The sequence below is a fragment of the Meles meles genome, chromosome 4 (assembly GCF_922984935.1).
Source record: "Meles meles chromosome 4, mMelMel3.1 paternal haplotype, whole genome shotgun sequence".
Taxonomy (NCBI): Eukaryota; Metazoa; Chordata; class Mammalia; order Carnivora; family Mustelidae; genus Meles; species Meles meles.
This window is the reverse complement of record NC_060069.1, coordinates 47,236,490-47,260,119: the sequence shown is the minus strand read 5'-3', so window position 1 is coordinate 47,260,119 and position 23,630 is coordinate 47,236,490. Positions and strand designations below refer to the sequence as shown.

The 23,630-nt window shown below is 46.5% G+C and overlaps 1 protein-coding gene across 1 annotated transcript in view; it reads right to left on the bottom strand.

Moving 5' to 3' along the window:
- Positions 1–22,564, bottom strand: part of MB21D2 (Mab-21 domain containing 2) — a 118,218-nt gene extending 95,654 nt beyond the window's left edge. The window contains exon 1 of the mRNA XM_046003733.1: positions 21,901–22,564. Coding sequence (XP_045859689.1) covers positions 21,901–22,111 — 211 coding nt within the window. The 5' untranslated portion in view covers positions 22,112–22,564. The remainder of the gene's footprint in view (positions 1–21,900) is intronic.
- Positions 22,565–23,630: the final 1,066 nt, after the last annotated feature.

Below are 23,630 nucleotides of genomic sequence, written 5' to 3'. Positions count from 1 at the left end.
GTCACCTGAATTTTTAGATCTAACTCAATTTTGTATTTGTATTTAAGACAACCAGGGCCACGTGTGAGAGGTCTACAAACCAAATTCAGACTGCAGATGGATGACATGTACCATGTGGATGAGGAAAGGAAGAGAAGCCTTGTGAAGAGGTGACATTTCCAGGTCAGGAAGAACAAAGTAAAAGGAAGACGTTGCAAACGGGCGGTGAGGTGAGGAAGGATGAGAGGAGTTTGCCACCAGCAGAACACAGCCCGGGGTCTCCTCCATGGGGAGCGGGCCACCGGATCCGATTCTGAATGGACATTACTCAACACGGGGCCTGGCACCGATGATCCAGTCAAGGCTTGTAGGCATCTTTTATTCCCAGAAGTACAGAAATGGCTCAGCTGGGCCAGCCACGCTAGCTGTGTGACCTCCAGCAAGCTCTTCTGTCTCTGGGCCTCACTTTCCTAATCTGTAAGATGAGCTGGCTGACGCACATAATAATGCAATAAACCGCAGCTGTTATTATTGTTACAGAGGCTTCGGAAGCCCTTCCAAGGTCAAATGTGACAATGTGACAAATGAGAAAAGAAACGCTCCAAAGTCTGTGAACACTGTCCAAAAGTTTAGCAAAGTATTTTCGAGCCGTTGAATCTGATTTTAGGCCTGTGACGTAACCCATCTGCCCCTGAACTCCGTGGTGGGCTGTTAAAAACAAACAAACAAACAAACAAAAAACCCACTTACCTCAGAGAGTTTTGGGGTTACAGGTACTGTGTATGTGATGATGGATCCAGCTAATATAACAACTATTAGCCCAAATATTAAGTATAAAATTTCAATTCACAAAACACACAGGGAAGACTGCCCAGAAGCCCAGGACAAAGTGGCAGCCCCCTTGTTGCTCACACCTGAGGAACTGTGCTAAAGAGCACCCCCCACCGCTTCGCATTTGTCCACCCGTCATCAGCTTCCAACGTGCTCTCACAACCAACAGGCTGTGCGGCCCTCGCGTCCACTCCCACTCAGAAACTGGGTCTGTGAACTCCTAGCCAAAAGCGCACCCCCCCATGGATCATCCTCCCCACCTGTAGTGAGTAGCACGTAAATGCGAGGGAGAAAGGCTTGGAAAAATCTTAAATTAGGAGTCTGCTGAATTCTTTTTAACTTTCAGTCATTACTCATTAATATGGCCAGTACAGGCAGACTGACGGCTAGTATTACAGCAAATGAAAAGCAGAAAGTAGCTCTATAATTACCCTAATGTTTCTAACAGAGTCACACAATGGGCATAGAATTATGTACAGAGGGGGGGAACTGTGTTAGACACCTCTGAATCTCTGAAATGGTGTTACTTGGAACCTTGGCAAATGAGCAGAAAGTATTTAAAGAAGATAAAGATGAAGTCTGTATTTGGTGTCCTACTTAATTTGCACAAAGATATCTGGTTGTCACCTTCAGTGTAAACTGTCTTCTCTGTGACTTCCACACCGCACTCAGTGCACCGAGCCCACAGCCTCGAGCTTTTCTAACACTAATAGCATCAGGGGCCAGGTCACCAACCCCAGCCAGGGGCCACACTGCTCTAGAGTTCAGGGAGTCACCCTTCAGGGGGCCACAGGAGGGGATCCAGGCTTTCCCGTTGAGTCCTGGGACTTGACACCATGACTTCCTCCAACAGAAACCACTCCACATACATCCCCTAGAGAAATAAGTACCCCCAAACCAACTACCCTGACAAACCTCCACATTAAGCCCAGGAATCTCAAAAGTATAGCTATCTGATGCAAGTTTTTGGTCTCAATGAGAAAGATGGTTCCACTTCCAGAATCCTAAAATCATAGACTCGGGCAACCCAATTTCCTCATTTATTGATGAGAAAGTGAGCGCTGGAGATGGGCAGCGACTTACTGAAGACAACACAGTAAGCAGGTGAGCAAGGTCTCAAATGCCTATGGTATCACAGGACAACCCTCCATCTCCTGAAACACCTGGGAAGTATCCTTAGCAATTTCTAGTCTTGTGAAGCAGGCTAAGCTGTTCCATCCTCAGGGCCCTGCCCGGCTCTTCTATCCCAGCTGGTTTTTGAGTAGAGCCTGGTCTCCCCAGCTTTAGGCCTAGCCTCTCACCTGGCTCCCGCTGATGACAAGTGCATCTCTTACCTCAGAGCTCTCTACCACTCGTAATAGCTGAGAGACAAACAGGTAAAGGAAGCAACACGCCACCAGAACCCTGCAAACTTGTTGCTCATGACCCATAACGTTCAGTCTCGTTTCTTTTCTGAGGAAGTTACTAGAGTTTCTGCTTCCATTCCTGAAAGCTTCTATTCCTGAAATCAGAGATGACGCTCTGCCCCTCCATTCCTTAAGAAGCCATCTTCTCTGCCCACCCAACACCCCAACCCTCCCTCCCCTGCCCAGGAGGGAGCATTTTGATGAGGGGTAGGACGACTTCACAGGACAGCTCTTCCTCAAGGGAAAGACTTCCTTCCAGCTTTTTCTCACCCAATTATAAGACAAAAAGGTAAGATTAATAAGAAAGAATACTGGTAAGAAATCTCCTCTTTGACATCTCGGAGAACATCCGGAAGCTCTTCTCAGTCTCTTCAGGATCCTTTCTGGTATCCAACTCATCATCAACTCCAAGTTCACCAACACTCTTCACAAAACGAACGAGTCACCAAGTCCTGGAGGCTGGGTGAAGGGTAGGTGAGTGTGGGATCTGCTAGGACCTCTCTGCATGGCCCCCACTTCTCAAGAAGCCTGGAGGAGCTGAAGTCTCTTCTTAATACCCTAACTTCGGGTGCAGGGCCCACCTCCTTCATTTCACTAGCAGGTATCCAGCCTCTAGCACCACCCTAAATTCTCAGATGTATTAGTGTAATCGTAAACTCCTATGCAGACTTCTGAGTGTGCGTGCTACATTCTCCTGCACCTCTGAGCATGTATCCCACTCATCTCCATGTTACGGCTCCCCTACATATGTCCCTCTCCCTCTCTTCTGGGTAAAAATCATTATGGATCTTGAATTTAAAATCTCCACTTTATTTTAATTACTTTAATCCAGGCAGCCCATCACTGTGGCATGGGTGGGGGAGGGGGCCCTCAGTTCCCTTCCCGAAGGTCCAGTGCTCTGGCTTTACAGAGTGGCTGGAATGAGCATCCTGTTTGGCCAATCCTACCCTTTTCTGAAATGTCTGGGAAATGGGCTCCTGGGTGGCTCAGCCAGTTAAGCAGCTGCCTTTGGCTCAGGTCATGAGCCCAGGATACTGGGATCTAGCCCTGCACGAGGCTCCCTGAATGGCGGGGAGCCTGCGTCCCCCCTCTGCCTTCGCCTGACACTCCACCTACTTGTGATCTCTCTCCCTCTCTCTGTCAAATAAATAAACAAACAAATAAAGTAAGCTGTGAAAAAAAAGAATATTTAAAATAAAAAAGAAATGTCTGGGAAATTATTAAAGGAAGAAAAAATTTCTTTTGGTTTCCTAGAAAATCTACCCGGCTTATTTTCAAACCTTTAAAAAATCATTAGGAGTTCCATTCTACCTAGGCAAAAGAATGCAGAACCCAAATGTTTGCACAAAGAATCACACTAGTTCTCTACTCAGACAAATTTATGTTACTTCTCTGTTTACAGTCTGACCCATTAATCCTATTTAAAGGAGCGGGGAAGAAAAGGATTTTCAGTGGAAAAAATGGATGAGAAGGACAGCTTCATGTACAGGCACACATTCTATTGTGCTTCCCTTTACTGCACTTCGCACATACTGTGGTTTGTTGTTTTTTTATAACAAGCTGGAGGTTTGTGACAACCCCGCAACAGGCAAGTCCATGGGCGCCATGTTTCCAACAGCATCTGCTCACTTTGTATACGTGTCCCATTTTGGTAATTCTTGCCGTATTTCAAACTTTTTCCTCATCACTATCTTTGTTACCATGACGTGTGATCAGTTACTTCCACTTGCTGAAAGCTCGGATGTTGGATAATTTTTTAGCAATGAGGTATTTTCTAACTAAGGCATGTGCACTGTCTTTTTAGACATAATGCTTAACTGCACACTTCGACTGTAGTATTGTGTCAACACAATTTTATATGCAGCGGGAAACCAAAAAATTCATTTAACTTGCTTTACTGTAATACTCCCTTTATTACAATAGTCTAGAACTGAACCTGCAGTATCTCCAATGCAGGCCTGCATAAATTTAAAAGATGAAACACGTTCTTTTATCCCTGTTTGATTGACAAAGAAACAGGCTCAGAAAGGATAGTCTGCCCTAAGTCACACAGCTATCCTGTAACAGACTCAGGTTTGCCCGACTCCCAAGACAACATTTTTTCTTTCCCCCATGTCACCCTGTTTCATGTAAACCCAGAGGCTGACACTCCTATTTCTTTCCTCTTCTGTGGCATTGAGGCCTACCGTCCCTTGAAGATCCAGAAGGACAAAAGCACCAATATTTTCCTTTCAAACCGTACAATTTACCACAGAACCACAGATCTTGCCTACAAGGACAATGTCACTAAAAACTAAATCCTCCATGCTAGCCTGGTATCCTGTTAGGGTTTTACAGGTGTTAGCAATGCCACAGTTGGCTGGTTACAGAGTATCTCAACAGGCAATAATGCAATGATTTAATTCTTTGCTATTTGGAGTTCAACTCGGAGGTGTCTTGTGTGTCACTGCTGCAGCTTGCTTATGGCTATGGGTCCCCCTCCCTTCCCCGCAGGAGCAGAGGACATGGGATGAAAGGAGTGGAGCTGCTCAAGACAGGACAGGGGTAAAAAATAGTTGGAGAGAGAAAGCAGGGAGAACCCACAGCTCCCTTCCAGTATTCCTAAAATGAACATCAAGGTATAACAATAAAGGATAGATCCCTCCATGAGAGACAGACACAAGGAAAGAGAAGATGGGGGAGTTAACATAAAACATGTCCCATTGTACCAACAGACCACACAACTCTGCAGGGTCCAGGTGGTATTAAGTTGGTTGCAGATGACCAAACCGAGGCTTGGAGAGATCGCTTATCTTATTCAAGGTCGGCAAGCTAGTCAGTAACAGCAGCGGGACAAGGACCCACGTTTGCTGACTCCAGGCCCAGGGTTCTTCCTGATCACAAGCCTCTACAGAGATTGGTCAGGAGGCCTTCTTCACCTCGGGCTGAGGTCCACGGTTTTCAGGCCCCATCCTACTGGTCACTTGCTATACAGCAGTAGAGAGAAGCAAGCACCATGACAAACAGAAGAAAGCGTGGCACTTCTAAGGAGGCACTTACTTCTCAGTACCTGGTGACAACGGCCATATAGGAAATCAGGCCCAGGCCCTCTAAGTTTTCAAGCTGGAAATCTGATTTTAAGAAAAATCTCCCAGCTTTTTAAATGTTTGCTCTAAATTTGTAGAAACACTAAGTCCAATTAAATACACGTGCAGAGGGGCGCTGGGGTGGCTCAGCTGGTTAAGCATCTGCCTTCGGCTCAGGTCATGATTCCAGGGTTCTGGGATTGAGCCCCACATCGGGCTCCCCGCTCAGCAGAGAGCCTGCTTCTCTCTCTCCCTCTGCCTGCTGCTCTGCTTACTTGTGCTCTCTACCTCTCTGTTCAATAAATAAATAAAATCTTTAAAAAAAAAATGCACGTGCAGACAAAAACTGAGCTTGCAGGTAACCAGTTCTAAATCTGATGCAAATGTAAAATAAGGAGCCAGACTGGATGCTAGTTCGAGAGAGCACAGAAGCATGGAGTTATGGGTGCTACAAATCCATATGCCCACCAAGCATTCACTCTAAAGCCTACACGCTACTATTTTTCAAACACACGTTGATACGATTACAAAAAAATCCAAGGTAATTTGCATGGTTAACTAGATCCATTGTAGCTTTCCATAACTACTCATTTTTCTCCAACAAACTGACAGGAAAACTATAACCACTACCATTTAAAGCTTTGTGATGTTTTTCACTGGAAAGAAAAAAAAGACCCTTATGTTTAAAAAGGCTGGAAAAGACGGGACTAAGTCATTTCTAAAGTCCACATTTTTTTTAATTCCATGCCTACATGCTGCAGAGAGGTGGGAGACAAGGGGAGAAAGGAAGACAAGCCCCCAACCACACCAAGGTATATTCTCAAAATTCACTACCTATGGGGCCGTCACGAACTCCTCATGCACTGTATGCCCCCTAACTGCCAGAATGAAAGCAAAAAAGCCAACAATGCTGCCCAAACTTACTGAGCCCTCCCAAATGTGTCTCGAACAATCATATTCCAGGCAAACAAAAGAAGAGGAACAAAACCAGATACCCCAGGGACGATCATCAAGCTTTTACGGCAGTGGGAAAAGTCAGACATCTGTCACGAATAATTATAAATTCATAGCTGACCAGGGCAACTAAGACACCTGTGAAGGCAGAATGCCTGCTTAAGAGAATTTGGCTTATTCAGGGATGACCTGAAAGGCCTCCCTAGGAAGAGATGATTTGATGGTGCTGAGATCTTCCGGGTAATAGAAGTCAGTGAGCTGCGTGGGCGTGTGGTAGGAGGGATGGGGCATTCCAGCAAAGGGCCTCCGTGGGTGGCAATGTGGTATTTCCCAAGAACTGAAAGGCCAGTGTGACTGAAACCAAGTCAGTGAGGATATCTGAGGAGATGAGGCCAAAGAGGCCGTGGGAGACAGGGCACTGAGGCCTTCCTGTCACACTCAGAATGTTTGGGACTTTAAGAGGGAATGATGTCAGTGCCTCATACAGGGCCCGCCTCACAGTGGGTATACAGGAGATCAGTGGTAGAACTGGAAGGGGATGAAGCCAGAGATGGGAGGGGCGGGGTCTCCGAAGGCTTCATGAAACAGGAGCGTCAACTTCATGTGAAGAATGACAGGCTGTCCCCGAGGGATTTCGGCATATTTAAAAGATGACTCAGTATGGAGAATGGATTAAAAAGAAGCAAGACTGGAAACAGAAAGCCCAGTGAGCAGATTACTGCAGTAATTCAGGAAACAGATGGTAGTGGCCCCCACTAGGGTGGCGATGAGAGGAATGGAGAGAAGGAAGTAGGGTCTTAAAGGAGGAGGCAGAATTGACAGGCCTCCATTCCTCGTCCGCTCTGGGACAGGAGGACGAGCCAGGGAGCTCAGGATGACTGCCAAGTTCCTGTCGTGGGCACTTGGGTGAATAGTGGTGTGGCTGACTGAGGAGGAGCTGCTCTGAAGCATAAATTCACTTTGAACGCTCAATTTGTGGCACCTTGGAGTCACCCAAGTGAAACTGTCAAAGAGGCAGTGAAGAGTTCCGGGCTGACCAAAAAATAGCACCGAGGGGCGCCTGGGTGGCTCAGTGGGTTAAGCCGCTGCCTTCGGCTCAGGTCATGATCTCGGGGTCCTGGGATCGAGTCCCGCATCAGGCTCTCTGCTCAGCAGGGAGCCTGCTTCCCTCTCTCTCTCTGCCTGCCTCTCTGCCTACTTGTGATCTGTGTCTGTCAAATAAATAAATAAAATCTTAAAAAAAAAAATAGCACCGAGCTTAGAGACAGCGAAGGAAGAAGAGACAGAAACAGTCACCAAGGGTGGGACAAAAGAATTCAAGTCTGTCCTTCACCTGGAAAACTGAGAAAAAGGCAAACACCAGGAAGAGTATGTTGCCACAGACGCCACAGGAAGAGAGCTCAGGAGAGCATGGCCAACTGCACCAAACTGGAGAGGGAATGACAAATCACAGCAACAGGTTCTGCTTTGTCTGGGTTCTTCCTTCCAGACTTTGGTCATAATCTATATGGTTTTTTTTTCATTGTCCATCTCGTCCTAAAACTTGTGTCAACAACGTGAAGGTTTGTTCCACGTGGTAGTTCTGCTGCCTCACGGAGAACTTGTCGTACAGGTCTTCGAAGATCTCCGGTGAAAAACCAGAGAGCACATGCACGGATGTCTCAGAAGGAGTCGAAGGGGCAGAGATAATCCCTAGGGCAGAGAGCTGAGGCGGTCCACGGCGAGAATGGGATCCAGGAGACAAGAACAAGGGCCGGTCGGTCTTGAATGACAAAAATACTGAGTAAAAATCATTTCCCATCTGTCCTCTCTTCCCCAAGAATTAGGGATGATAAAATCCTCTCCTAAGAGCTGCTGCGTTGTGCAGATGGGTTCACCAAACCAGGATGCTTCTTCCACTCCTACCAATTCTTCGTTGCAGGAAAACCATGAGTCAGTGGCTGGGAATGAGACTGCCCTGAGAATTCCAAGGGCAATGCTCTGTAGCACGAGCACTAGGATCTCAAGAAGTTGCTTCATCCCAATGACTGGCTTCGTAGCACGATGCTGAAGACAAGTCAATGTATAAACATCTGCCCTGACAGAGCAGGGGAACTGGACAGGGCTTTTATTTACTTTAATAAATAATTACTCGCTTTTTAGGAACAGCCCAACACTAACGAGGCAGATGCTTTGGTTCACATAAAACCGAATTCAACGTATAAATTTTTATTTCAAAGTAACTTTGTCGAAAGCACATATGGCAAAAAAAGACCTGCTCCCTATTCTCCCCACAACGATAAGACTACATTAACTATGTCCTAATTAAATGTTCTAAATCTGGGACAAAACCCACCGGGGAGGGGGGATAGAATCAGGAGAGAGGGGGGAAAAAGTCTTCACAAAACTGCCCTAATTTACTGAATATCAAGGGCCCAGTTGACCTTTATACAGCTTTACGTCAATCACTTAGCTGGGACACACCTTCCTTCTTTCAAAATGAGGAGACTGGGGATAAGATGAGATTTGATACAAAGGACTTTCAATAAATACAAACCACAAGTATGAGTGCTGCCGAGGAAGGCTAAATGGCGAATGACGAGACTCTGGACCAGGAACCCAAAGAATGTATGAGCCACCAGTCTGCAGGGTAGCACGATCACTATCTTCTCCACCCTGCCCACTCTTCCCTTCCTTCCAGCCTCCCGTGCTTCGATGCCAGCAATCAACAAACAGCCTGGGAAAGTAATGCTCCTTGACTTTTGGAGAGGTACAAAGGGTGGAAGAGGCAGGGCTCCTGGATTGGAATGGCGCCCCTATTGCCAGCTTGAGCAAGTGATTTCATGCTCAAGTTTCCTTATCAGGAAACTGGGGATGGTTAACAGTTCCCTCATCAAAAGATCGCTGTAAGGATTCAATGGGTTCATGATTTTTTTTTTTCTTAAAGATTTTTTATTTACTTATTTGACAGATAGAGATCACAAGTAGGCAGAAGTAGGCAGAGAGGCAGGCAGAGAGAGAGGAGGAAGCAGGCTCCCTGCTGAGCAGAGAGCCTGATGTGGGACTCGATCCCAGGACCCTGGGATCATGACCCGAGCCGAAGGCAGAGGCTTAATCCACTGAGCCACCCAGGCGCCTTCAATGGGTTCATGATTTTAGAGCACTTGGAACAATCGCTGGCCAACAGCAGGGGCATATTTCCCACCACCACGATGCTGACCTTGAGCAAGTCACTGTCCACCATGGGGTTAAATTTCCCCACCGGCAAAATGCTGGGGTGGGTGAACTGATCTGAGGAAGATCCCCACTGGCTTAACTCCTCTATAATTCTTTGAATCCTATTACAACTCTCTAAATCCTCCTAAGGCTCTGAGCCCTCAGTCCAGCAGCGGTGAGCAATGGTGGTAGTGGTTCTCTTTTAGGTCCCAACAAGGCATCCTAGCCCCTGGCTGCTCCCCTTGTCACAACCACAGGCTGGCCCAGAGTCCTGGGTCCACGGAGCCAGCCCCTCCCTTACTACACATACAGACGGTTCAGAGAGGACAACGTTCATCACGATGCTCAAAGCTGTGGAAATAGCACAGGTGTGAGAAAAGGACACACTCCATGGGAAAGAAATCAGACAGGAAAAGACAAGGAACTGTCAAAAGACAAAGGCAAACATGACAGACCATGAGGTTCTTTATTTAACGTCTTTCCTCTAATAGCAATTAAGAGAACTGCAAATGATGCAAGGGAATGTTCCCTACCTTGAAGCACAGCCCCTCTTCAGTGACTCACCCTCTCTTCAAACCCAGGTGGACCCTTTCTTCCGGGGGAGCAGAGGCTACCAAGTGACTGCATTCAGGGGCAAACACCTTTCTCAGGAAGCAATCACTTGCTGGACACTTACCTAACCTCCACTCTGCCCAAAAGTAAAATCAGCATTCACAATGTTTAAGTCCCCTCTCCTTTCTGGGCCTGTTTCCACTTCTGAAAAATGGAGGAGGGAAGAACTCGGGCCGGGTAATTTCCAAGTTTTCTAGCAGCATTAATTAAAACTAATATTCCAGGGGCCCCTGGGTGGCCCAGTGGGTTAAGCCTCTGCCTTCGGCTCAGGTCATGATTTCAGGGTCCTGGGATCGAGCCCCGCGTCGGGCTCTCTGCTCAGCAGGGAGCCTTCTCCCTCCTCTCTCTCTGCCTGCGTCTCTGCCTGCTTGTGATCTCTGTCTGTCAAATAAATAAAATCTTAAAAAAAAACAAAAACAAAACTAATATCCCATCAGTGATTTCCATTTTGCAAGAGGAAGGGATTTGCTGCTTTCTGCCTGAAACTAGATCTCCGGGGTTCAAATCCCCATTCTACCAGTAACTCTGGGACACTGGGTAACTGTCTAACCTCTCTGGGCTTTGGAATGCTCATCAGAAAATAAGAATAGGAAGATGACCTTTCTTCACAGGAGTGTGGTTAGGACTAACTTAGTCAACATACGTAAAGTATGAAGTATTTAGAACTATGCCTGGAGCATGGTAAAAAAAAATTAATTTCAGTGTGATTATTTTCAAAGTTATGCAGAGAGTTTTCCATTCAAAGGGAACATTTATTTGGTATATTAGCATATACAGTGTGCTAGGACTAACACACACACACACACACACACACGTACATTTGGCTAGTGGACAGAACACCTGCGTTCTAGTGGTGATTCTGCCCCCAAACTAAGTGTATACTACTGATGAACTACTTACTGCCCCTTCCTGGGCCTCCGTTGCTAGAGCAGACAGCACAAGGATTTCTCTGAAAGTATTCAGATCAGAGGCGATACACCGGGAGCCACAGTATACTACGTGACCTCCAGTTTTAAACCACATGATGTTCCTTTAATATTTTAGTAATATTCAAAAATCAAACATTCATGTAATGAATTCATGTAAAATCCAGATCTACCAGGTCTCTTAAAACTTCCAAAGTCCGATCAGTCCTGCCTCCTCAGCAGTGGTTCTTCAAGAGTGTGGGCTCTGGTCCAGCAGCAGTCGCAGCATCCCCTGGAAACTCAGTAGGAATGCAAATTCTCAGGCTGGACCCCAGACCTCCTGAAGGAGAAGCTCTGGGAGCGGGGCAGGCTGTCTGCTTTAACAAGCTGGTACACCATAAAACACAACAGCGAGAAACGGCTGGTGGGCTCCCAGGCACAACAACCCCCCTTTAGACAAGACGGGAGAGTGATGGCATCCCCAAGTGCATCGCCCACTCCACGGCATCCCTGATTCGGACACCAAGGACCAGCTGGCATTGCTCGAGTGGCCCACCGTACTCTCTGTCCTTACCGCCCGGTCCCTGGTGGGGTTTCGGCTCACCAGCCCTGATCTCAAGGGACCGCCCCTTCTGACAGCAGGGCGAGGGGTCCTTCCCACCGTGCATAAGCAGGACTGTATTGTTCCGAATCCCGAACAGAGCCCGTCTGGGAGTGGGGCTGCGCACACCAAGGGCACAGTTGAAAGAACAAACTGTTGAGTTTCCTTTATTAATCACAACACAATCCACACAAGCAGCTGCTATTAAGAACAGCTGCGGCTGCTAAAAGGGTGATCTTGAAGCAGCCTAGAAAGTGCTTACAAGTTGAATAGTGGGACCAGGCACGTGCAAACTTGCAGTCTATTGGCTGGGTTCCTCCTCCTGACCATGGGAGCCTCTCTCCCCACCAGAAATCCTACAGCCTCCAACACCCTGGGACACAATGGGGTGGGGGAAGGGGAGAAAGTTTTTAGAATTAGCATAATACAGAGAATCCAGGGTGAGCCTCAGAGGGCTGGAGTTGGATCCCACCTCAACGCTGCAGTGACTGTGAGTTACTTAACTTCTTTGGACCTTGGGTTTCTTCCTCTGTGAGAGGCAGAAACAACACCTACTTCAGAGGGTTGCTGTGAGCAGTCAAAATGAGATTAGACTTCTGGAAGTATTTTGTAGACTAAGCAGGAGGAGATACAAGTAAAGGTTTATTAGGATCCCATGAAAACTGCCCTTTGACCCATTAAATCATCTAAGATAGGACTCACTGTTTCCAGCCTGGGCTATCAAGGGTGAAATCAGAGAATCACAAGACTACAAAGGGCCTTTTGAAGACCAGTAATCCAACCTTTCTACATTGTCCCCCTCCCCCTAATCCCTGAACACTGTGAGCAACTGCCTGGCCAAAGGTGGCTCCACCTGGAAAACCTCTACCTGCGGGAGTTCTCCATAGTCCAAAGTAGGCAGCCCGTTCCCTTCACCTCAAGCCGAATCTGCACACAGACCACTCCTCCTTGGAGAGGCCAAGTCAGACTTGCTATCATTTAAGCAACAAATTTACCCCCACCGAAGGGTCTCTATATATGTTCTGTCTACCTAGAATACTCTTAATTTCGTTAGTCTTTGCTTCAGATGGTTGGCTCCTTCTCATCTTCCCATTTCAAATGTCTCTGCTTCACTCCAGCCGACCCAGTCACACTCTCTGGCATAACTTTCTGTGCTTCTTCGATAGTACACATCCCTGCTTATTCGCATACTGAAATCTTCCGAGATCCCCAGAGAACCTGAGTCCCGTGGAGGCCGTGGTGACCTTGCTTCTCTCATTCAGCACTCTGTGCAATTACACAGTGCAGTAATGAACGTGAGCACACAGTAGACACTCCCAACTGTGTTGAATGAATTCACGAACGGATGCTTATACGATTCTATGCACATTGTAGCTACGCAAACGCTAGTTAGGAGAACCAGACATGAAAACAAAACTTGTACCACCTCCCATTACGGACTCAACTCACCAATACTAATCATGTCTTCTTGCATTGAGGGAAAAATACGAAAAATAAATAAATTGAACAACAGCTCCCCATGCTAGCTTTTTTCATAGAAGCACTGTACCTAGTTATCTGTCCCTTTATCTTGTGCAGAGGGCACTTATGAAAAGACACTTAAGTGGACGCTCTTTCCTAGAGACAGGGTCTCACATAACAGTATAATTACGAATGTCCTTAAAGAGATCACACAGCGGCAAATCGTCACCCAGGTCCATTGTGAACACCAGCACAGACTAAGAATAGCTGGGCAAGGCCTAACAATCAGACCTAGAGAATGCAGACCTATGGAGCAAGTACTTACCCATCCCAACCTCAGCCAGCATCACTCACTAGCTATCCTCGGCCCAAGGAAAGCAGAAAAGCCCAGAGGGGAATGAAAAGTGCTACCCTTGCCCTTGTCTGGGAATCCAGACTCAGCTCGGCAACCCATGGAAGACGTCTAACGGTGGAAAAGCCCACTGGCTCTTTGCGGACCATGCGCTGTAGCAGAAGACACTGGAGATCTGGGTTGAGTCTTGTTCCATGACAACGTACTCCATGACCTCCAACTCATCGTGGAGTCTCAAGCACCCCCACCTGTGAACGGAGGTAATTAGTTCCTAGACTACTTCCGAAAGGCCTGTCCAGAGAATACCATTCCACATCAAATGTGAACATGATTATAATCTATAAAGCACTGCACAAAGCTAACTTATTATTACTGATGGCAAGGAACAGTGGTCTATAATAAAGAATTGTTGGAATTCAGAGTAGGCATCTGGAAACTGGGAAGCTGCCTGACAAGCCTATGAAAAGCCTTCATGGGAAAGATGACTTATGCCCTCTCTGCATTTCATAAAGCCCCAAAGGTGGAACTTTCATGCAGGAGTTCCACAAGGACCCCCACTGGCTATGGAAGAAAAGTCAGGATCTACAGGAAAGGGGATATTCCCACAACTCACTGTTTGCTGTTCTTGGTCAAAAAGCTACAGCAATCTGGGTGGTTCAGTGGGTTAAGGCTCTGCTTTCCGCTTAGGTCATCATCTCAGGGTCCTGGGATTGAACCCCCGCATCGGGGTCTCTGCTCATCAGGAGGCTTGCTTCTCCCTCTCTCTCTGCCTGCCTCTCTGCCTACTTGTGATCTCTCTCTCTCTGTGTGTCAAATAAATAAATAAAGTATTTTTAAAAAAGTTACAGCAATCAGTTGGCACATTTCTTAAATAGCCCTATGATAAATCTTAAGGTTATTATTCTTGGAATGGAGAAAAAACTACCAAATAAAAAGACTAGATCAAGATTTTCTTGACTCCAGAAAAGACCATTTAGCATGGCTTTCCAGAAGGGAAAATTCTTAGAGACAATGTCAGAAAGTGCTCACTCCTGAAATTGAAGCCGAAATAAGAAGCTTCAGATGGAAAGAGTGAATCAAAGAACTTAACACTATGTGAGCACAACTGTGTACCCCACTGAGTGCTGGAAAGATAAATAAGCCTTAGATTCTTTAACCTAGTCCGGGGAAGAATGTGCTAAGGGCTATAAAAGGGGGGGGGCCAGGTGTTAGAAGAACACAGAAGCAAGGTAAATTTTTTTTCTCCTTGGAGAGTTACAGGAAAACTTCATGAGTTGAGTGGCCTTGGAATTGGAGCTGAAAAAGGCAAAGGAACCAGAGGTAAGGTGTCATTGCTTAGCAGCTAAAATGCTTAACTGTCTCTGTTGACAGAGTTTATCTTGACAGGCTGGTGAGGCCTATGGGCTTCTGCAAAAAGAACAGTGTATTTAGATGAAAATGATAAAAGTACACAGGACTTTAAAGCAAATCAATATTAAAGCAAAAACATACATTTAAAAAGTACGTTTGTGATAAAATACAAGTGATTCTTTACTACCGCATTACATGAAATCTCGCAGCAAGTCTAAGAGACACGATCATTTCACAGCAGCAATAAACAACTTTTTGAGATACCAGCAAGAATTATAATGTGAACTGAAAATATCTGATTTCTAGTGGCAAGAAACGGAAAAAAGATAGGTACTGCTAATACTCCTATGACTTAGTACCTTCTTTTATAATGGAAGAAAAATGCTATATTTCAGTTAGGGATTAATAAAAAGAAAGCTGTCATTTTTCCCATTCAAGTTCACACAGTCCATGTCATTACTGCCATAGACCTAGGTTAAGAAATTCTCATAGAGAAAACAGTCCGAGCAAAGGAAAGAAATGGGAAGTGTGGGTAGATTCTTTAACAGTCCAGAGCATGCAAAGATACATGCTCAAAGATAGAGCATGGCCCTGGAAGGTCGGTAAAACCCTCGCAAAGCAACAGCGTCAAGGTTCAACAATTATTAAATCAGATTATTAAATCAATTATTAAATCAGATTATGTGCTCTAAGTTCTGGAACAGTATCTTCTTTTGGAATAAGAGATGAATGAAAGAAGCTAGGAGAACATTTGTTTTAGATTAGAACTCCTTTTTCTAAAGTGTGGGAGATGACAGCATATCGATAAATTTACCAAGAGAAATCATGCATCCATATGATGTAAAACTGTGTGCACGTAAGTATGAGTGGGTTTACGTGTGTGTATAAACACAGATGTCTAGGGAAAAAAATGCATGTCAAAATATTAATAGTGATTCGAATGGGGGAATGATTTTGCTTTATTCTTTGTATTTTCTATAATTGGAAAATGGGCAAAAAGAAGTTCCAAAGAGGCTAGGAGACTTATTCTGGGCAACGCACATCCCACACAGTACAAAACAGAGCTGGTACTAGAACTCAGACATGTTCTTCGTTTGTCTCGCACAGAGATTTTCAGATTTAGAACTTAATGCACCCGAACACGAGATGGCTATAATTATTTGCCCCAACTGACATATTCAGAAATTGAGGCTCAGAATCTAAATCATCTCCCAAAGTCACACAGCAAATTACATGAAGAGTGGGGGCCAGAATTCAGGTCTCCTTCCACTCCTGACAGCAGAGTAGTGTCTTTGTCAAAAGCAACGGTTTCATCAGCCTGACCCCGGTTAAGTCCTAGCTCTGCAACTTCCCTGCTGGTACACTTGGGAAGTTCCTGAATTTTGCCCTGTAATTCTTTTTCCAAGGGTTATGGTGACAATTATATGATACAATGTTGTAAAGACCTACAACAACCTCTGGTGCAGTCGCCATGCCTCCATGCCTCTGTCCCAGGTAGAAGAACTCCAAGGAAGTTTCCAAGAACTAGGAGGCATGTCTACTCATTAGGCTAGACTCCATGTCAACTGGGATCATATTCGTTGCATAAAGGAGCAGTTCTGTTGGATGGGAAATGCACAGCATCAGGTCTAACACAGGACAGGATATCAGAGTGCTGATCAGACAGTCTGGGGAGCTCCTGGAATTCAGATTCAATAGGTCTGAAAGGGGATCAGAGATTCCAAATTGCTCAAAAACAAACAAAAAAAGAGCTGCAGGAGAGTCTAAAGAGCTAATATTCAATGACAAGTTCTCAGCTTGACAAGAGAGAATCTAATGTTTCTATGTAAGCAAAAGGGGGCCCAGTCTAATCATTATCCAATGGGCAGCAGAACAAGGCATTGTGGGAAGACCCAAAATCATCAACAGTTCTAGGACTCTTCTGTCAAGGGCGAAGGTCAACAATGCCCAGAACCACCAAGGAAGTATTAAGACCAACTGAACGAGCAGCAAAAATAAATATCCAGAAGGCTCTCCCTGCCCTCGATGCATAATACTTTCAGTGCTGGAGTACACTTCAAATATGTTATTCAGATACAGCACATTAGTGACTAGAACTCTAAGAGGCTTACCAAGACTTGGAGGCCCACGAAGCAACGACAGAATAAAGTCCCTCAATAAATATTGCTGGATAAATTCATTAAGAGAAAAATGGCATTCAAACATGAGAAAGGCCAGGCCTCAAAATGGTCTACTCGGAAGACACAGAAAGTGCCTAAAAACACGGTAGATCTAGCAACTCTCAGAAGCACCCCACTCTAGGATTTTGAGGTGGCTAAGATGTATTTGTGGACTTAAATGGATACAGAAGCCAGAAAACTACTTTCAGGGAAGTTGTAGGCAAAGGAGAAGAGGGAAGGGTCTCCAAGGGCCTCTATGAATTTCTCCAAGTTTCTGCTCACTATGCCCTCCTCGGGACCCCGCATCCTGTTCGGCCACCAGTAGAACATTCAGGAAGTATTTGTTGAATGCAGAGGCATGAGAATACTTATATGTACAAATTTTTGGAAGAAAATGATAAACATTGATGGATGTATGCAAAGTGGTTAGCACAATGGCCAGAACATGGTAGGAGGTTAACAAAGAGCAGTGCAAGGTAGAATTAGCCATGCCTTCCATGGCCAGAGCCCATATTCTCTTAGGCTGCCTCTAGTGGTACTCCCTAGTTCTTTCTGATGCCAAGTAATCCCAGCCTAAATTCACTAGATTTTCTAATAATGCCCGTTTCTTTAAATAAATAATAAAATCACGTATACATTCCTTTTCAGTTTACAAAGCTACCCATGTTTAATAGATGAAGAAACTAGGACCACACAACTAACAAAGTGGCAGACTAGGACTAGAACCACAGATTTCCACATTTTATTAGAATGACCATTTTCTCAACCAGAAATTCAAACAAGTGCTTTTATTATGGAATAAAATACTTGAACTCGGGTTGTTCCAGAAATCAGCTCAGATGCTGCCCGGATCACTCCGACACTGATCGCTGAAATCAGAGACAAAATCCTAAAAGAAGAGGTATCATTTTTTTTTTTTTTAAACAAAGCCCGTCCTCTGGATGTAATGCATTTATTCTTTTTTTTTTTATTTGTTTATTTACAGCATAACAGTGTTCATTGTTTTGGCATCACACCCAGTGCTCCATGCAGTACGTGCCCTCCCTATTACCCACCACCTGGTTCCTCAACCTCCCACCCCACCCCCCCACCCCCTGCCCCTTCAAAACCCTCTGGTTGTTTTTCAGAGTCCATAGTCTCTCATGGTTCATCTCCCCTTCCAGTTTCCCTCAACTCCCTCTCCTCTCCATCTCCCCATGTCCTCCATGTTATTTGTTATGCTCCACAAATAAGTGAGACCATATGATACTTGACTCTCTCTGCTTGACTTATTTCGCTCAGCATAATCTCTTCCAGTCCCGTCCATGTTGTTACAAAAGTTGGGTATTCGTCCTTTCTGATGGAGGCATAATACTCCATTGTGTATATGGACCACATCTTCCTTATCCATTCATCCGTTGAAGGGCATCTTGGTTCTTTCCACAGTTTGGCGACCGTAGCCATTGCTGCAATAAACACTGGGGTACAAATGGCCCTTCTTTTCACTACATCTGTATCTTTGGGGTAAATACCCATAATGCATTTATTCTTAATAGTTTCTCAAGCAGGAGAGGAGGAACATGCCTGAGAGGCAGGGTATTGTGAGTTTGAGCAACATCTGTACAATTTATTAGCCCTGAGACCCTGGGAGGGCCTTAACCCCAGGAAATTTCAATATCCTCATCTGTTTAATGGGAAAGTAATACCTACTTCTAAGACCATGCAAAGTTCTTGGCACTAAGAAGGCAATCAGTAAATAAGAGCTGTCCTAATAACTATGCCATGGTATCTACCATTTGGACTATAGGGTAAGTGACTGCTTGTCTCCTCCCTGGCTTCTAGTTTCTGCCTAGCCCCTGTTGTGCATCTGTTCAATGGGGACACAACCAGGCTCCCTCCAACCTCGCAAGGGAATGAAGATAACAAAAGAGCTGGCAGAGACATTATGCAAATACCAAATATTATTAAAACATTAATGAACTCTGGCAATTTCCCTGAATTTTGATAAATGGTGTTTATTATGCACTGCCAGCCTCTCACACAATCTGGGCTCTCAAATATTAACTAGATAATAACAGCAATCAGTCTCCTAAAAGACCAAGGTATAGAGAAATAAAGAGTGAGTCTAGATGTTTCCAGCCAACATCCGCCTCAAAGGAATCAGAATCTCTGTACAAACACAGAACGTCAGGACAGATCACAGAGACCGCAGCGACCACCAACAGCCTCAGACCAACCCACAGCCTATCCAGAACCCTGCTTTGATAGAACAACGGACTTTCTTGGGGCTGACAGGTCACTGGTGATGACAACGTCTACCACCACTTTATATTCTTCTGCACAAAGTTGCCTCCAAAGTAGACCCTACAAAAAAGGGACTGAGAACGGGTCTTAGGTCCAGACTGACAATTTTATACAGAGAAAGTAGCTGCTCCCCAGCACCCCAGCCGCCTGAAAACAGAGGTAGCGTTATCCACAGCTCCATTAAAGGGGCTTCCACCAAATGCCTCTATCATTTCCCTCCATGCGAGGGGATAATGTTTTTAAGCTGCAGACAATCCTCAGGTACACACAGCTCAGACAGAGGCAGAACAAAGCCAAGATGAGTTGTGCCTCCCTGCCCCCCAAAAACCTCCCAGAAATGAGGGCCTGGTGCCACCCCGGTGACACCTTAACAAGCTGAGGGTCATTAAGACACCTCATTTGCATATTCATGAAAGACTCAAGGCTGTGGCAAGTGAAACAAAGTGCACAAAAAAGAGATTTTGTTTTTTAAGCCAAGCGAAAATCCGCTTTAGAAAAAGTAAATCCACGTGGGGACCCTGGCTGTCGCCAAACCTTCACTTGTCTAGAGCAGCCAGCACCTCATTAAAGGAAGGCAGGGAACTCACTAATGAATGCAGCACCACACACAGGCAAAGCACATTTTGCCATCTGCCTTCTAGTGTCCAGAGGGGCAAAAGGCTTAAATGACACTCTCTTGAATTTTCTCTCCTGCAGGTGGAAATATCAAATTCCCAGGGGGACAAGAAAGCCTTCTCTCACAAGGTCAACTGGATAAAAAGGGATAGAAGGTAATTTAGCTTACCTGTCAACACAATGCCTCTGGTGACATCAAACACAGGTATACATTAAGCACCCTGGAATAATTCGCCCTTCCTGTGTGGGTGAAGGTTTGGCTCAAGCAGTGTCTCAGCCATGGGGTTAGCATAGAAGTTCCTAATGAGCTGGGTATTTAAACTTACTCCTCCTCCCCTCCCCTCCCATTTTCTGTTGCATGATTATCCCGTGTGATGGTGACCCAGAACCTTTCTCTAGAAAACCACCTAGAGCAGAAGACACCAGAACTGACGCAGGGGGCTGTAACAACACAATGGCAGACTTCCATTATTTATGTCAAAGAGGAAGGCCATGATTAAGCAACTGAAATCACTGCCCTGAGCCTTCTCTGTGTATCCCCACCCTTCTCCAATCACTGTACCGGTTTTCCGATAGGGAAGCTCACTCCCACCAGGTTAGGGAGTTGTTTAAACAACAACAACAACAACAAAACATTTAATTCATACAGAGGGTTGAATGGCAAAGTAGCTCAAAAGAGAGCTTTTCAAACCCATACAGTAGTGTGGAGCAAAAGGTAAAATCCAGCCCCAAGTTTTCACATACTTTTTCCAACTTCCCAAAGCATTACTATTACGGGCCCCCAAACGTTCAATCTGTAAAACCCGCGACTTGGACTTGGGCTTCGGGGAGGAAGAAAACCCAGAGGAAAGAAGGTAGCCTAATGACAGAACCAGCAACGACCAACAGCCGGCTGTAACCCAAGTAAACTGTAGCAGGAAAGCAAGTAATTCTGTCTTCCTCTGGGATCAAAGCCCTTTTTCAAAAAAATTTTCCACAACGTGGAAAACTGGCTGAGGGTGGATTTGTAGAGGGCACAGAGCCGCGTGTTAGGACAGCTCTACACTCGAATCCCAGCTCTGCGCAACGTTAACGGTCAGGCCACGTACTGCATGCCCCCAGGGTTGCACTAGCGGAGCCGCAAGCTACGTGGGAGGGAGGCTCCCAGCAGCAGACGCTCATTCTACACCCCAGTAGCAATCACTCGAAGAACAGACAATTGCGGAGGGGTTTGGGCTCCAGGTCTGCTTAATCATTTCCCTTTACACACCATCCGACAATCTGTGGAAGGACCTGTAGGTGCCGGGCTCGGGGGTGGGAGTGGCGGCGTTATTCTATGCCCCTCGGGGTCTCCGGGGTTCGAAACTCAGGGCGCCTTGCCGGGCCGGCGCATGGACAATACACAAAGAGGAGGAGCCCGACGCTTCTTGGGGTCCGAGCTCTCAGGCTGGTCATTTTCGAGCTGGGAATCAGAAATTCCGTGCTCAGTAAGAACCCGGGAAAAGCACAGGAAATGCTTCCGAGCGCTTCAAAGGGAAGTCGATTTGCAAATCAAAGTTGCACGAACTCCGGGCGCCCAGCCTACTTGAGCGGGTTACTAGGGAACACCCAACAAGTTTGGTCACCGGGGGCTTGGCATGACAGCGCCGCGCCGCAAGACTAGAGAAGCAACTTGTCGCTCGGGCGCGGAGCCAGAGCCCCGAACTGCCTCCGCGCCCCAAGCTCAGGACGGGACCCGAGACTCGGCGCTCATCGGAAGGCGCAGGTCCGAAGCTCCGAAGCCAAACCCCTGCATCGAAAGGCACCTCGAGGTCTCACCTGAACCGTGCCGCTTCCAGGGGCTTCCCTCCAACAGTGAGATGTTTCACCACGAACACTTCACCTGCTTACAAGCCCCCCTCCCCCGGCCGGTGAGAAATTAACAAAAGAGCCGGCGAACGGGGGTAAAAGGACCCGGCGCAAAGTATACTAAAGAAGGGAGCTCGGCTTGCGGCGGAGAAAGAAGGGCAGGCGGAACAGGGATGGGTTCTACCACAGGCACCCGGCTCCGGGAAGGAAACCAAGAAGGAAAGAGAGCACGAGAAGGGGGAATGGGTTCTCTACCCCGCTTCCCATCACACACACACACACACCTCCCCCTTTTTCCTCCTTACCCAGCATAGAAAAGATGAAATCCTTGGCTGTGTGAATCTCCAGCGCTCTCTGGTCGTCGTATTCCCGCTGGTCGTGCTTCGTGAATTCTTGGATGAGTTTGTTCAATTCCTCCACCCGAGCTCCTGACCTGAAATCCAGCTCCGGGAACGTTGGCTTGTTGTTACAGCCCAGGGAGGCTGCCTTGCTGGCGGTGGGAGCCGCCATCTTCATGCAAAACGCGCCGAGTAGCAGCTCCGCGGCGGCGGCAGCACCCACCCCCGCCCCCCACCCCGCCCCCCCGGGCCTCCTCCCCTCGCCTGCTCCCTGGCTGCGGCCCCGGCCCGTGGGCGGGCTGGCGGGCGGGCGTCTAGGCGGGCGGTCCCCGCTCGGTGCGCTCCGGGCGTCCCGGCTTCGGCAGCAGCTGACTGCAGCGAGGGTGCGTGTGTGGCCCCGACACCCTTCCCTGCGGCCCCACACCGGCCTGGATGCTGCAGGTCCCTGTCCTCCCCTGGTCCTAGCTGGCCGCGGCGACAGCAGTCGTAGAGCCTACCGGAGCCTCCCTCCGAGCGAGGAAAGTGAAGTGGAAACAATGTGAAATTCACCAGCTCTGAAATCAACAAGCTGCCGGCTTCGCTGTTACCGAGCCAGCACCAGCGTCCCCATTTAAAGGGACAGCGCACCCTGTGGAAAGAAAAATAAATAAATGACAGAGGTCTGCGCGCCTATGCCACTTGCCAATCTGTACTCGGGCAGACGTGCGAGTTGTGGAAGTAGTCTTTCTCAACCTCCACCCCCTTTGGGGGCAGGGCTTGCCAAGCTCATTCAAGGAGACTGGAGTCTTCCTCTGTCTGATTTTAAGGGCGGTGTTCTGAGCGAGGGCATCTCTACCGGGAGCATTTCCATCTCAAAAACTCCCAGTGCCTCAGATGGTGAAGGAACCTGCCTTAAGAAATATGAAACCAATCTTCTGACCTTTTCTGCATAGATTGCCAAACATGATAGAATTAAGCATATCAAAAATAGTGCCCACCACGTGCCATATAGATACTCCCATTAAGCACTACAATATCCCTATCTTTGCCCTAGGTAATGAATTTTCCTGGATAACACCTTGTTCAACTTAACATATAATGAGTTAATGAGGCACAGCCTGCTCTTTAGAAAAACTGAAGTGTGGTTGAGGGGTATGGGGGAACAAAATGAATTGCCCCAGGTTCACAATGAATGTTGAATGTCCAGGTGAGAATTCCCTCATTCACCAAATACCATTTGAGCACCCACCATCTGCCAGGCAGAGTGCCAGAATCTGGGTGGATGGACAGGGATAAGATAAAGGATTTCTTGCCATGGAGTTATACTTACTTGACCCGGTAGCTTCCATCTGAGTCATGGTCCTTTTAGAATAGGATCTTACAGATGTTTTTAGTGTTTATGATGTTTCTGAGGCAACCATTTAGAAGGCCTGTTGGTCCTTAGAAACCGGTTACCTTCCTAATTCTCTAAAATCCATCTCTTCTCTATTTGACAGTCCCCGATTCAGATAGGAGCTTTTTCATTTTCTCACGAGTTCTCACTGCCAAGAATACAAACTGTTTTGTTAGTCCAGGTTCTGCTATGCCTTTCCCCATAAAATGGAGATGGTAATTCCTATCTCAGAAATTGTTTAATGATTACGTGAAATAAAGTGGGTCAATTTCTGACACAATAAGTAATTAATTAAATGCTAGCTGCTACTACTGTTGTCATAAAC